General features: G+C 49.0%; 1 protein-coding gene across 1 annotated transcript; it reads left to right on the forward strand.

The window, feature by feature from the left end:
* The first annotated feature begins 218 nt into the window (after window positions 1-218).
* ARPC4 (actin related protein 2/3 complex subunit 4) lies at window positions 219-13,373 on the forward strand. Its single transcript, XM_012760579.3, has 6 exons — window positions 219-310; window positions 3,318-3,436; window positions 5,250-5,361; window positions 6,835-6,930; window positions 9,471-9,641; window positions 12,498-13,373. Exons 1-6 carry the CDS (start codon window positions 308-310, stop codon window positions 12,501-12,503), a joined length of 507 nt encoding a protein of 168 aa, XP_012616033.1. The 5' UTR covers window positions 219-307; the 3' UTR covers window positions 12,504-13,373.
* Window positions 13,374-15,309: the final 1,936 nt, after the last annotated feature.

The raw sequence follows: 15,309 nt of genomic DNA on the forward strand, positions 1-15,309 counted from the left end.
GCGCGACTGGGGGGAGCCTTTAAAGAAGGCGACGAGAAGGCCGAAGGCACAAACGAGAGATGCAAGAAAACCTGAAGAAGCCTATCAACTCGTGTTTCAGGAGTTTAAAAATGCTAGAACCATCCAGAAAAGGAAATTTCCTGAGGTTTCGAGTGTTCCTAGGGTATGTCTCCACCCGGACTCGAGACGCAGGTGGTACCTCCCGGAAGTCGGGGCGGAGACTGCGGCTGCGCCGCTCGCGAGAGGGCAGCGGTCGCGCAGCTGGCCACTTCCGCACTTCCGCTTTCCGGCCCAGCCAGCGCCCGAGATGGTGAGGGAGCCGGGCCCCGGGCGGGGACCCCCGGCTGTAGCGTCTCTAGGCTGCGGGTCGGGGGGAGACGCCGCCTTGCCGCGGAGGCCTGGGGCCGGGGGATACCGGGGTCTGTGGGGCACGGAGCGGGCGGGAGGAGGAGGACGGGGCGGGGGCCCGAGGTGGGAAGGGGGCGAGCGGGGGGACTCGCCGGTGAGAAACGGGCCTTAGCGCGGCCCTCCCGTCGGGCCTTCGAGGCAGGCAGGGAACATTCCCGAAGCAGGAAGGGTGCTGGAAGTGGGGCCTTATAGTCTTGTGGGAGCGTCTCATAGTAGGAAGGCACGCAGTAGGCCTGATAGCCGTTTGCGGAGCTGCGGAGGCTTGCAGTCGGGCCGTCTCCCCATCCATAGTCGAGCGTCACTAGATACACCCCTTTGTCCTTCGCTGCCTTTTTGACCCCCCAGTTTTCCAAGGCAGGTGTCCACACTTCCTTATTCCCACTCTTCTCGGCACCTCCATCCTTGCCTCGACATACCCCGCAGAAGGATCTCTTCTGTGTTGCCTCCACTAGGGCCCTTTCCTGGTCAGAACTATATATATAAAAAACCGTGTCTGCCTTGCTGTGTGTAAGCTCTGATACGCACATGCCTCTCTTCCTGCAAATTCTCCTTTTTGAACATGCGGGCATTTCTGGGAGTTGTGCCTTTGGCCTACCACCTCCTTTTCTTCACACTGTCGCTGGTAATGCCTGTCTAGTCGCTGTGTTTTGGTGGCCTTCTGCTTTCTGGTGACTCCTCAGTCTGCCTTCACAGCTCTCTTTCAAACTTCGCCTGGATCTCTCGAAGATGCCCTGGAATTAGACCTCTAGTTCAAAACTCATCTTCCCGTGTGAACTTGCTCTTCCTCCTGTCTTCCATATATTGGCAAACTTTGTGACCTCACAGCTCAGCTAGAAACCTGGTATTTTTTTTTTTTTTTGACTGATGACATGCCTCATTTTTTTTTTAAGTTCTAGTTTTTTGAGTTATTACATGAGACTGTTTTATTCGTGAAACAGCAGATGTCACAAGGCCGGCCACCTAAAATTCAACTTTTTTAGGTTTACTGTCTGATTACTGACCAAGACATGCCTGGCATAGTGCATACTTGTAGTCCCAGCTACTCCAGAAACTGAGGCTGGGAGGCTGCTTGAGCCCAGGAGTTGGGGGATGCAGTGCGCCATTATCACGCCTGTGCATAGCATAGCCATGCACTCCAGCCTGGGCAACGTGGCGAGACTCGGTGTCTTAGAAAAAGTCATGTAACCACTAATATAATCAAGATAAAGAAATTTTCATCACCCCAGCAAGTTCTTTCAAGTCCCTTTGTAATCATTTCTTTACCCTTCTTCCCACCTCAGACAACCACTGATTATTTTTTTCCCTATAGTTTTGCCTTTTCCCGGTTGTCATGTAAATGGAATCCTTCAGTATGTAGGCTTAAAAAGCTGCACTAAAAGTGTGGCTTACCATAATACATTTGCGAGTCATCCGTATTGTATCAGTAGTTTGTGCTTCTTATTGCAGAGTGGTATTTCATTGTATGGATGGACCACAATTTGTTGGGAGTTATTTTTTGATTCAGTTGTCCCCTACATCTAATGTCACTCAACACACCCTGTGATATTCTTTGCTTGTCCCTCTCTGCTTTATGTCTCACTTCCCTCTTCAATCCATTTGCCACAGAGCCACCATGCAGCTGCAGTCACGTAACTTCCTCCTCAGAAAGCCCCAACAGTTCCTTACCACCTTCAAAGAAAAGCTAGACTGAGTAGCCTGGCGTTCAAGAGTCCCTGTGATCTTGCCCCAGCCTACGACTGCAGCCTCATCTGCTGAATCTAAAATGCTTCCTTCCTCTGTGCAGGAACATTGTATTCACCACTACTTATGGAACTCTTGAAGCTCTTTTGTGTTATGCTAACCTTACTTAAGTTAACCTTACAATAAGTAGAGAAAATGAGAAAGACACTGTATATGTTAGGCACTGAGCTAGGTACAGGTTATATAGATGTGAATAAAATAGACATGGTCTGTTGACCATGAAGCTTATAGTTTAGTGAAGGAGCAATCACTCTACAAGAGACAAGGAGGGTGTGTCATTGTGAATTGTAATAAATGCTATGAAGGAGGAAGTCAAGAAAGGCTTCTCTGAGGAAGGAAGAGGCTGTCCCTAATAAACAGATCTGAAGGATGACTTAGGCAGAGAGAGGGGAGAAAATCCTACACATAGATGGTTTAGCGTAGATAGATGTAAAGCCCTGAGGCAAAGAACTTGCCTAATATAAGGAATTGACCAGTGTAGCTAGAAGCTGATCTGTCTACTAGGAATGTCCTTATTCTCCTTTTTTCTCATTGTAAAATCCTCCTAATCCTATTTCCATCTTCAATTCAAAGCCAGTTTCTTTTGCAAATATAAATTACTTGTAAATCTAAATATTTCACATTTTATCCTCCTTTATATCAGTTATTTTCTGTATCTCTTCCACCCTGTTGGGTTATTTGAGGATAGAGATGGTCTTAATCATGTTTGATTTCCCAGCTTGTTTAGTGCCTGGCAAACAGTAAATGTATCTATTTGTTGCCTTAATAGATTGAGGACAATCATTCATTCACCTGTATGCCTCTAGACCAGAGTTTCTCAGCTTCAGTACTGTTGACCTTAGGGGCTGAATAATTCTTTGTTGTGTATGGTAGTATGTTAAGTGGATATTTAACCACTCAATGCTAGTAGCACCTCCCTTCTGCCCATGTCATGACAATAAAAAATGTCCTGACATTACCAAATGTCTCTCGGCAGTCAAAATTGTCCCCTGTTAAGAACCACTGTTCTAGACTTAGACTGAAGGGCAGTCTTGAAAGTGCCTAGTCTGTGGTGTCTGAGAGCTGGGTACCCTTGGTCCCGCCTAGCTCCGTGGGTCCTGGAGTTGGGGGCCAGTGGTGTTGGCGAGGTAGGTTTTGATCTTTCCCACCTCTTGGGTTTTTTCCTGCAGACTGCCACTCTCCGCCCCTATCTGAGTGCCGTACGGGCCACACTGCAGGCTGCCCTCTGCCTGGAGAACTTCTCCTCCCAGGTCGTGGAACGACACAACAAGCCTGAAGTGGAAGTCAGGTAGGAAAAGAAGAGGTCAGTGGTCAGGGTGGGTCTGAGGGGGCAGCACGCAGGGATGCCTGCTGACTAGGTGTCCTGAACTCACATCCTGGAGTTGTCAGGACAGCTCTAGTTGACATTTTGTCTTGCTGCCAGATGAACCGTGGTTCCCAATTTGGAGTTACAAAAATAGGGTCACTGGGTCAGCAGGACAAAACCCAGGGGAGAAGCCAAGACACTCTACACATGATGTGACTTCTCAGAGCAGGGCTGTTTATGAAGTATACTGTGGCATTATTGAACCCACTGGCAGTTTAAGGGGCAATTGGACAATTTAGTCATCTGAGATGCGGTCTTCATGTTTTTCTAATTTAAGGATCAAGGATTTTTTTTTTCTTGCAAGCCTAGACCCTCCTACCCTGTACTCGAAATGTTCCATATTTGGAATGATTTTTCTCTTCTTTATTTTCCATTTCATAAATAAATTATTCTTTTTGCCCTTTAAAGTAAAATCTGGTGGCCGGGTGTGGTGGCTCATGCCTGTAATCCTAGCATTCTGAGAGGGTGAAGTGGGAGGATCACTCAAGGTCAGGAGTTCGAGACCAGCCTGAGCAAGACTGAGACCCCATCTCTACTGAAAATAGAAAGAAATTATCTGAACAACTAAATACATATAAATAAATAAATAAATAAGCAAGCCAGGCATGGTGGCGCATGCCTGTAGTCCCAGCTACTGGGGAGGCTGAGGCAAAGGGATTGCTTGAGCCTAGGAGCTGGAGGTTGCTGTGAGCTAGGCTGATGCCACGGCACTCTAGCCTGGGCAACAGAGCCAGACTCTGTCTCAAAATAAATTAAAAAAATAAAATTTGGCACATACATAATTGAGATAAGCTACGTTACCACATTAAGTGATATCTGGTTTGAATTTTAAAAAATAACGTGAGATGTTAAGATGTCCCGTGCTTAACATACATGATTTCTAGTAGGCGTTTAAAAATGATAACAGCTCACAGATACCACTATTACAGTTGACTATCATTATGGATATCTAGGGATTCAGTGGCATCAGCTTAGGACCTTTGCTACCTCAATAGTAAATAATAGAATCATTTCTGGATTGACAGTTGAAGGAGGCCAAACTATTCCATGTTAGCTTGTCCTTGTCTCTAGGCAGGTGCTCACTCCTCATCCCCTGAATGTATATTAGTTTGCCTGTGTGGGTTGAGTGTCCCTCATCTGAAATGCTTGGGACCAGAAGTGTTTTGGATTTCAGATTTTGGAATATTTGCAAATACTTAACCAGTTGAGCATCCCCAATCCAAAATCCAAAATGCTCCAGTGAGCATTTCCTTTTGAGTGTCATGTTGGCTCTCAAAACACTTTTGGATTTTGGAGCATTTTGGTTTTCGGATTTTTGGCTTAAGGATGTTCAGCCTATAGTTATTAAAATCCGATCTCTTTTGTAAAGCTCCTGTCATGTGCCAGGCACGCTATTAGACACTTGACCCTTTTCGATCTCTCTTAGTCCTCACCAGTGAAATAGGAATCAGTCATTTTACAGATGAGGAAATTGAGATTCCAACAGGGTAACTTGCCCAAGGACAGTAGCAGAGGAGGCTGGATTTCAGAACCTTTTCGCCCCGACTCCAGAGCCTGTGCTCTTTCTGCTGGAGAACACGCTTACTGGCCCCCATCTTGGAGCACCCCTGCTTGTGAGTCTTCTACTCCTTGGACTCTGTGGTCCCAGATAGTGATTCCAGGACCTGCTGTGGGGTTGCCCTGACTGTTCTGTTCATCTGTACTACAGAGGCGTCTGTGACATTTGTGTTTACAGGAGTAGCAAAGAACTCCTGTTACAGCCCGTGACCATCAGCAGAAATGAGAAGGAAAAGGTTCTCATTGAGGGCTCCATCAACTCTGTCCGGGTCAGCATCGCCGTGAAACAGGTGAGTTTGCCACGGAGCAGGCCCAGATTAGGACCTCTCTCCCAAGCCTGGGGTCTCCATCCAGGAGATGAGCATGCCAGATTCAGAGTGCAGGAAACCTGGGCTCTGCTTTCTGACATGTACTCAGGAGATGGTTTGCTAAACTCAGCAGGTCAGTAGAATAAAAAGAAAGAACAACCTCATCTTGGAGGCCTTGCTCTGGATTGGAAGGCAGGAAATGTAGCAGCTGAGGCTGGAGGACCAGTTTAGTGTCAGGTCACAGAACTATTCCTGAGGAATGAGGAGGAAGTCCAGTTCAGAAAGGTAAGCAGTGCCACTACCAGTTTGATAGCCATAGTCTCAGAAACTGAGACTGAGCACTGCGTCTTCTACATTTCCTCAGGCAGTGTTTCACAAATGCCTGTAATTCCCACCACCCCTTAATTTTGTCATACTTATGTGCCCCCCAGGTGGTTATTTATTTAATAGATTTCTTTAAATTGACTGACTTGCTTTTACTTAAATTTGTTCGAAAAGAAACTTTATGCCATAAATGGGAAAACTGCATCACTTGCCACAATAGAGGACAACTCTAAAAAGAAACACAGTAAACACAAAACAATGTCATTAAATTCAGACTGCGGTACTGTTGCCTACAGAAAACTCTAACCCTGGGACTTGCTGTCTTTGTTAAATGGAAGATTAACAAGTGCTGGGAGGTGATGTGGGCATACTAGCATCCAGCTGCTAAATTCTTCCTTGAAAAATACTGAAAGAGGACTGAGAAGGGAGAAACTTTGGGGATTGTTTGATGTTTGGTGTTTATAAAGCAGAGACCACCCAAGGTTATCTCTGATCCCCCAGGTGATACATGATACACACTTTGGGAAACAGGGCCTTGCTCCGTCATGCAGGCTAGAGTGCAGTGACAAGATCATAGCTCACTTTATCTTCGAACTCCTGGACTCAGGCGATCCTCCTACCGCAGGCCTCAAAGTAACTGGGACTGCAGGCACATGCGAGCATGCCCTGCTAATTTTTCTTATTTTTTGTAGAGATAGGGTTTCACTATATTACCACGGTGGCCTCAAGTGATCCTTCTGCCTCAGCCTCCCAAAATGCTGGGGTGGTAGATAGGTGTGAGCTGCCTGGCCTGGCCAACAAGTGTGGTTTTGCAGGAGAGGCAGCTTTGAGTATAGGTGTAGACTCTGAAGGAGTTGATAAAAGACTAGTTTGCCAGAATTACCTCTTTGGAATGGGTGAGGAAAAGATAACAATAATGCCTATTAAGTCAGAGATACCCTAAGGTAGACCCTTCTCTCAGTTGCCAACCAAGTCCCCCACAATTCAAAGGTCAGGCCATGATTGCTCATAATGCCAAACCTCACTGTCTCCAGCAAGCCTGGGGGAAACTGGGGACACAAGTCCAGGCTACTGAGTATTTTTTGCCTAGAGTGTTGGGTTTAGAGCAACCTGTCTCTTTGCTCTCTCTAGGCTGATGAGATTGAGAAGATTTTATGCCACAAGTTCATGCGCTTCATGATGATGCGAGCAGAGAACTTCTTTATCCTTCGAAGGAAACCGGTGGAGGTGAGACCCTGTGATCCATGAGTTAGTTCATAATGCCCAGGATCCTGTCCCTGAGTGGTGTCGGATTGTTTCTGCATCCAGGAATGCTGCTCCTCCAGCTGTAGGGCCTGCACTGCCTGAGTTGAGAGTTGGCCTTTATCTCAGCTGGAGTCGGAGCAGAGGGGATCAAAACCTTAGGAGAGGGAGGCCGGCGTGGTGGCTCACATAATCCTGGCATTCTGGGAGGCCCAGGTGGGCGGATTGCTCGGGGTCAGGAGTTCAAGACCAGCCTGAGTGAGACCTCGTCTCTACTAAAAATAGACAGAAATTAATTGACCAACTAAAAATATATATAGAAAAAATTAGCCCGGCATGTGAGACAGGAGGATTGCTTGAGCCCAGGAGATTGAGGTTGCTGTGAGCTAGGCTGACGCCACGGCACTCACTCTAGCCTGAGCAACAAAGTGAGTCTGTCTCAAAAACAAAAAGAAGCCGGGCGCGATGGCTCACACCTGTAATCCTAGCACTTTGGGAGGCCGAGGCGGGCGGATTGCTCAAGGTCAGGAATTCGAAACCAGCCTGAGTGAGACCCCGTCTCTACCAAAAATAGAAATAAATTAATTGACCAACTAAAAATATATATACAAAGAATTAGCCGGGCATGGTGGCACATGCCTGTAGTCCCAGCTACTCGGGAGGCTGAGGCAGTAGGATCGCTGAGCCCCGGAGTTTGAGGTTGCTGTGAGCCAGGCTGACACCACGGCAACAAAGTGAGACTGTGTCTCAAAAAAAAAAAAAAAAAGGGCCGGGCGCGGTGGCTCATGCCTGTAGTCCTAGCTCTCTGGGAGGCCGAGGAGGGCGGATTGCTCGAGTTCAGGAGTTCAAAACCAGCCTGAGCAAGAGCGAGACCCCTTCTCTACTATAAATGGAAAGAAATTAATTGGCGAACTAAAAATATATACAAAAAATTAGCCGGGCATGGTGGCGCATGCCTGTAGTCCCAGCTACTCGGGAGGCTGAGGCAGGAGGATGGCTTGAGCCCAGGAGTTTGAGGTTGCTGTGAGCTAGGCTGACGCCATGGCACTCACTCTAGCCTGGGCAACAAAGCAAGACTCTGTCTCAAAAAAAAAAAAAAAAAGAAGAAGAAGCTTAGGAGAAGTTGGATCTACTTCAACCATAGAAAAGGCAAAAATGATGAGACACGTTGCTCATCTTCCCAGAGCCTACGGTCTAGCAGCAGAACAAGCACAGCAAATTAGAAATCCTTTCTAAACTCTGCCACCAGCCAAGTCAGTCTCTCGAATCCACAGTTAACTTTGGGTCAGTGTTTGCCTGACTTGAATCCTCTCTACAGACCCCCTGCCACGTCAACATGAAGTACCCCCATGACTGAGCAACTACCATGCAGAGCAGCACACGCCATCATCACACACGTCAGACGTGTTGGCCAAGTTCTCCAAATTCATTCTCCTCTCCTGGTCCTAGATCTGGGAGGACCACCTGAAATAACTAAAGTTGCTCTTCCAACCCTACAGTAGTAAAAGGCCTCAGTCCACCCCTCTCCCTCATCATCTCTTCTCTGGACTACATCTTCCCTGGGTTTTTTTTGTTTTGTTTTTGAGACATAGTCTCACTTTGTTGCCCAGGCTAGAGTGAGTGCCGTGGCGTCAGCCTTGCTCACAGCAACCTCAAACTCCTGGGCTCAAGTAATCCTGCTGCCTCAGCCTCCTGAGTAGCTAAGACTATAGGCATGCACCACCATGCCCGGCTCTTTTTTTCTATATATATTAGTTGGCCAATTAATTTCTTTCTATTTATGGTAGAGACGGAGTCTCGCTCTTGCTCAGGCTGGTTTCGAACCCCTGACCTTGAGCAATCCGCCCACCTCAGCCTCCCAGAGTGCTAGTATTACAGGCGTGAGCCACCATACTCAGCCCTTCCCTGTTGTTTGATTAGATTTTTTGTTTGTTTTTGAGACGTGGTCTTGCTCTGTCACCTGAGGTAGAGTACAGTGGCGTCATCATGGCTCACTGCAACCTGAAGCTCCTGGGCTTAAGCGATTCTCCTGCCTCAGCCTTTCGAGTAGCTGGGACTAGAGCACATGACACCATGCCTGGCTGATTTTTCTGTTTTTATAGAGATGAGGTCTCGCTCTTGGACGCCTGGTCTCAAGTGGTCTTCCTTGCCAAAGTGCTAGGATTACAGGCATGAACCCTGGCACCCAGCCTGGATTTTTCTGTAAAAAAAATGTCAAGTCACTTCACTCATTCTGAATGCAGAACTGTTTGTGCCACAGATAGTCTTCCAGAGATGTCTGATACACAAAAAACTCACAGCTGGGTTCAGTTGCTTGGTTCTAACCTAGACACTACCCAGCCCCACCCACTGTACTCAGGGCAGCTGGGCTGCTGACTGGAAGAGCATGTCGCTTGGAAGAAGATCACAGCCTGCTGGAAGAAGGTGGATGAGTAAAGTAGAGGACTTGGCCAGCTAAGTGTCCCCAGAGCATTAATTGTCTCCTGTTTCTTCTCTTCCACCTCCCTACTGTCTTCCTTCCATAGGGTTATGACATTAGTTTTCTCATCACCAACTTCCACACAGAGCAGATGTACAAACACAAGTTGGTGGACTTTGTGATCCACTTCATGGAGGAGATCGACAAGGAGATCAGTGAGATGAAGCTGTCAGTCAATGCCCGTGCTCGCATTGTGGCCGAGGAGTTCCTCAAGAATGTGAGTAGGAGCCTTCCTGTTTCCTTCTAGAGCCATGGGTCACATTAAGAACTAAGCACCTGGAGGGGAAGTGGGGCCAACAGTGTGTTCACATTCCCTGGGGACTCTAGGGCCCCTAGAACATGGCAGGACAGCCAGGTGCTTTGGAACTAGAAGACCTGAGGTTCGTCTCTGAGAGCCACGGGTCATTTTTCACGTCTAGATGTCTGGAACCTCTTGTAGTCTCTCATAGGGATTTAGAGACTCCTTTCTATAGCTAGAATATCCATAAAGCCCTTCCCTATATGTAGTTCAAATCCCAAGTAAGGCAAATGAAGTCCACACGTAAATTTTCTAGGAATATGGGACACTTAATCGTAGTGTAATTCCACTTCTCAAACAGACTTCAGCATCTGTTTCTCAGTCTTAAAGTCATGGGTTTTTTTAACCTGTTTTCCCTCACTTCCCTGGCTTAAGTCCTCCAGATCCCTCTTAAATTGTGCCTTTCTAACCAAAAAGACTGCAGTCCTCTGAAGAGGAAGAATTGTTTACACTGATGAACCGATGACATAGTTGTTCTTATTTAGATATTCAGGGCATGCCTTCTTTTTCTTTCTTTCTTCCAAACAATCTTTGGTTTGTTGATAAGTTCCACCCAGAGTTGACTGATCCCCAGATGGTAGATCTACTGTTTATTCCTACCAGTACATGCAGACCCGGCCCAGAGGAGCTCAGATTCCTAAAAATGGAAGTGAAACCCGCTTCCCCCGGGGCTTAATTACACCGAGGGTGGCCAGCATGCAAAGCCGTGCTACGCGCACAGAGCAGTGTGGTTGTTCAGCTCACTCAGGCCATGTGGCCAGACTGCCAGGTTTGAATCCAGGCTCTGCTGCCTCTTCGGGCCCGTCACAGAACCTCTCCACTAAGCCTTGGTTTCCCAAGCTGTGAAGTGAGGACCTACTGATTAATGTTTGCTTTTCAGAGTGGTTGAGCATGCACTGAGATTGTGTATGTAAAGTGCAGCACCTGGTATATAGGAAGCTTTCCGTACACTGTAGCGCCACAATCTTGTGGTCAGGGCACTAGGAAGCCTCTGAACTGAACTGAGGGAAAATGGTTCTTGTCCCAGTTTTTTTTTTTTGTTTGTTTGTTTTTTTTTTTTTTTGAGACAGAGTCTCGCTTTGTTGCCCAGGCTAGAGTGAGTGCCATGGCGTCAGCCTAGCTCATAGCAACCTCAAATTCCTGGGCTCAAGCAATCCTCCTGCCTCAGCCTCCCGAGTAGCTGGGACTACAGGCATGCGCCACTATGCCCGGCTCATTTTTTCTATATAAGTTGGCCAATTAATTTCTTTCTATTTATAGTAGAGATAGGGTCTTGCTTTTGCTCAGACTGGTTTTGAACTCCTGACCTTGAGCAATCCGCCCGCCTCAGCCTCCCAGAGTGTTAGGATTACAGGCGTGAGCCACCGCGCCCGGCCTTGTCCCAGTTTAATATTTGGCTCACTCAACAGTCCTTTACTTATTTATGACCATTACATTTTTGGGGGGAGATGAGTCTCTCTCTTGTTGCCGAGGCTAGAGTGCTGTGGTGTAAGCCTAGCTCACAGCAACCTCCAACTCCTGGGCTCAGTTGATCCTCCTACCTCAGCCTCCCGAGTAGCTAGGACTACAGGCATGCGCCACCATGCCCAGCTAATTTTTTCTATATTTTTAGTTGGTTAATTAACTTCTTTCTATGTTTAGTAGAGACGGGGTCTCGCTCTTGCTCAGGCTGGTCTTGAACTCCTGACCTCGAGCAGTCCGCCCTCCAAGGCCTTCCAGATTGCTAGGATTATAGGCGTGAGTCTCCGCACCCAGCCAACAATTACATTTTTATAGGGTTATACAGCTAAAACAGCATGGTCACATTTCCCGTTTAATACTTAAAACAATCTTTGAGTCAGGTATTGTCAACATTTTACAGATAAGTAAACTGGGGCTGTGGAAGGGAAGTCACCTGCCCAAAGTCCCCCAGCCAGGAAGTGGAGGAGCCAGAATGTGGGGCTGGGTTTCCCAACTCAGAGATCTGAGACAGTGCCATAGCATCTGGCAGGGGTCACAGACTAAGGTGTACGCAGAGGTCGGACAGGTGGTGCGTGCGGGTGGCGTGGGTAGGGTGAGGACCTGCCGGGGGCAGGCCTCATGGGACAAGGGTTGCCGCCACATGGCTGCAGCCCGTCGTGGCTTCATCTCCCAACTTCTCATGAGAACCCCCAAACACGGATTTGTATGTGGCATCACCCATGTTTTCAAGGTTGGCTATGAGTTCGTATTTTTTCAGACAGTGTGTGGCCAAACAGTACTCATCTTCGGGCTGGATTCAGCCATGGGGCCGTTGGTTCACAGCCTTTGGTCCATACAGTGTCCGTGTCCGGGACTGTCCTAGACACCAGGGGGGGGATATGTGAGGGCAGAGGACATTTCCAGGGCCTGTCCTGGTTGGAGGCTCACCCGATCCTGGGTCCTTTTCCCCTTGGCCCTCTGAGGCCCTAAGCCACTTGCCTGCGAGCCCCCGTGTGTAAAGCAAGCAGCCTCAGTTCTCCAAGCAGGACACTGACAGCTGTATAGCAGCCTCCATGACTCGGCCCAGGGCAGCTGTGGAGAAGCCCTCATCGCCTTACTTTTTCTGCCTTATCTGGCACTAGGTTTGGGGACAGTACTCACAGGCCGCTCCTGAATGCTGGCTGAAGTAGAGCATGACCATAGGGTGTCCTGGGACCCACTCTGCCCCTCAGACCTGAGTACAGTGGCCACTCTCAGATCAGCCCACTTTCCTGGAGCAGGCCCACCAGGACACAGCAGTAATCACCGTGCCCTGCCTCTTGGTTCTTTTCACAGTTCTAAACCATCTGGCTGGATCTCGTGGCGTTCCCCCCACACTCCCCGTGTCTCTGCGAAGGCGTCCTGGAGCAGCGGCGACGGGGAGCTGGGTCGGGTGGGCGTTGGCTGTGGGAGGGGGTGGCAAGCTTGCTGCCTGGGCCAGAAAGCAGCAGTGGACCTGCCCAACGGCCGCACGTGCCTGGTCAGGCTGGCTTCTGATGTTCAGTCCCCTGGGCTGGGACGGATTCTTTTTTTAACGTCTTGAAACTTAAACTCTGTGCTTGTAGGAGACTGTAGCCTTTTTGTCTTTTTTTTATTATTAAACAAACAGCCTCCACCTCCAGTGGCTGTGACTGGTCCCGGTGATTGTACCTTATTGGTCGCTGTGGGTCTGGGCAGGCCTGGAGCCAGAAGGCGACTACCTTTCCTCCCCCGTGTCACCCCAGTATCACCCCAGTCGGGGGAAGGAGGTCCAGACTCCAGTTCCTCTCCCAGGCCTTTGTATTCCCAAGCCTGCTTGGGCCTGGCCTACGTGGTGGGGCCCCTCTGCCAGCTTCCTGAGCTCTGCCTGAAGATGGCCCCCCAGCACCACTTGGGGACAAAGGCTGAATCGGGGACCACTAGTCATGCCTAGGAGCTGGGGCTCCAAAGCCAGGCAACCTCCGGCTGTAGGGCCATTTGGTGCCCTCCCCGCTGAGGGGCCACCTTCGGCCGTGGCCGGCAGTGCAGTGCCCGCACCGCAGGCGGAGAGGTGAGTCCTCCCCGGCACTTCCCGGCCAGGCCCCTCCTCCCTCTCTGGCTCCTCTGCGCCCACGCTCGCTGTCCCTTTTCTGACTCTGCTGGATCCTCCTTCCCCTAATTAAAGTCTCTTCTTGCCCCTTTGGGGCTGCATGAGGTCTGTGCCCTGTGTGTTGTGTGAAAGGAGGGGACAGGGGGCTTTTTCCCGAGACCACATGGCTGGTCCCTGGGCCCAGAGACCTCTCACTACCATCCAGGCACCATCCCTTTCTGAAACTGTCTCTGCCTGTATAGAGTTTTGGTGCTTTTCACATAAGGATCTCATTTGGGCTAAAAGGTAACCTCAGAGAACAAAACAATCCCATTTCATGGATAAGGAAACTGAGGTTCCTAGAGGAGATGTAATCGCTTGCCTCAAATCTCTCAGCCAGTGAGCGAGGGGAGACTTCTGCCTGTGCTAAAACAGTAATCACTAGCCATGTGTGGCTATTTGATCTTCAGTTATTATGATTAAATAAAAAATTCTCAGTCCCATTCAAGTGTTCAGCAGCTACTGGTGACTAGTACCTATCATGTGACAGCACATGTGCAGACATTCCCATCATCGCAGAAAGTTCTGTTGGACAGTGGTAGACCTCCGTTTTACCTTAAAGTGCAAAGAAAAAACAAAACTTGTGTTTGAGTCTTGACCCTTGTTGCTGAACTTGGGCAAGTTGTTTACATTCTCTGCCACAGTTTTTTAAGCAGAGATGTGTCCCGCCACACGCACTGAATGAGCGATAGTTGTTCGTTATTAAATAGCCAGGCATCACGGGCTGTTTGGTAAGTGCCAGTGTGTAGGCATGGGGAATGCTGTCCCTGCCTCGAAAGGACTTGGGGGTCCAGTAAAGGAGTAAGCGTGTAAATAAGGCACTGAAGTGTTTCTTTTGAAACAGTCTGACTCTGCCACCCAGAGTAGAGTGTCGTGGCATCATCACAGCTCACGGCAACCTCAAACTCCTTGGGCTCAAGCGATCCTCCTGCCTCAGCCTCCCGAGTTCCTGGGACTGCAGGTGTGCAACACTGTGCCTGGCAAATAACGTCTATTTTTGGTAGAGACGGGGTCTCTTGCTCAGGCTGGTCTTGAACTCTGACCTCAAGTGATCCTCTGCCTCAGCCTTCCAGAGTGCTAGGATTACAGGCGTGAGCCACTACACCTGACCTGAAGTGTGTCATACTAATTTTACAAGTCTGGGGCCCTGGAGGGGGTATATTTACAGGAGAGGGTGTCAGGAAAAGCTTCAAGAAGGGTTGGCTTTGAGCTGAGCTTTCAAAAGGGATTCCTTCAGCTGGCCAAGGGAGTCTCTTTTGAAGGGGAGGACAAGGTAATGTTAAAGGGAGGAGGGAGGGGGTGGGGGCAGCTTGAACAGCTACCATCCCCTTTATGACATTACCTCTGTGACCTCCCCATCCTGCCTTGCTGAATTAGGTGTCCCTTCCTCTGGGGCACATGGTTATTTCCTAGCTTTGCAGTGAATGTTGGAGGCGCTCATGGTGAGACTGGGTGACTGCTAGGGTATGGCAGCTGGTCGCTCAACAGCCCTCACAGAACAGCACTGCCTGGGTGAGCCAGCCACAACCCTCCTTTGTCACAGATCTGTCCTCCAGGGTCCAAAGTCCCTAAAACCAGAATTGCAGGCCAGTGAGAATAGTCTGCGTGGTTGCCAGTCAGTGGATCCTCTGTTGGGGGCATGCTTTTTTGAGACAGTCACCAGCCAGAGGCAGGTCAGGAAAAGTGGTCTCAGTGGTTGGGGTCCCCCCTTAACTCTAAGATCTACCCGGTGACTTAACAGGTAGGTTCTTCACCCAGGGTACTCTTCCCCATGCTGCCTGAATGGGCACTGCTGGAGTTTGCCTCTCAAAGGGCCCCTGTTTGGTATTTCCACAACCGAAAGGCAACACCTCAGAGTGATAACATGGAGTTGGAGAGCAAGGCTTTGGAGTCAGACCTGGATTCTGGGGCTGCCTCTGCTGTGTGTGCCTTGAGGCACAAGATTGAACATCTTGGAGCCTTATTTGTGTTTTCCTTGTGACTTTTGAGGATAATACTTTG

The sequence above is a fragment of the Microcebus murinus genome, chromosome 28 (assembly GCF_040939455.1).
Source record: "Microcebus murinus isolate Inina chromosome 28, M.murinus_Inina_mat1.0, whole genome shotgun sequence".
Taxonomy (NCBI): Eukaryota; Metazoa; Chordata; class Mammalia; order Primates; family Cheirogaleidae; genus Microcebus; species Microcebus murinus.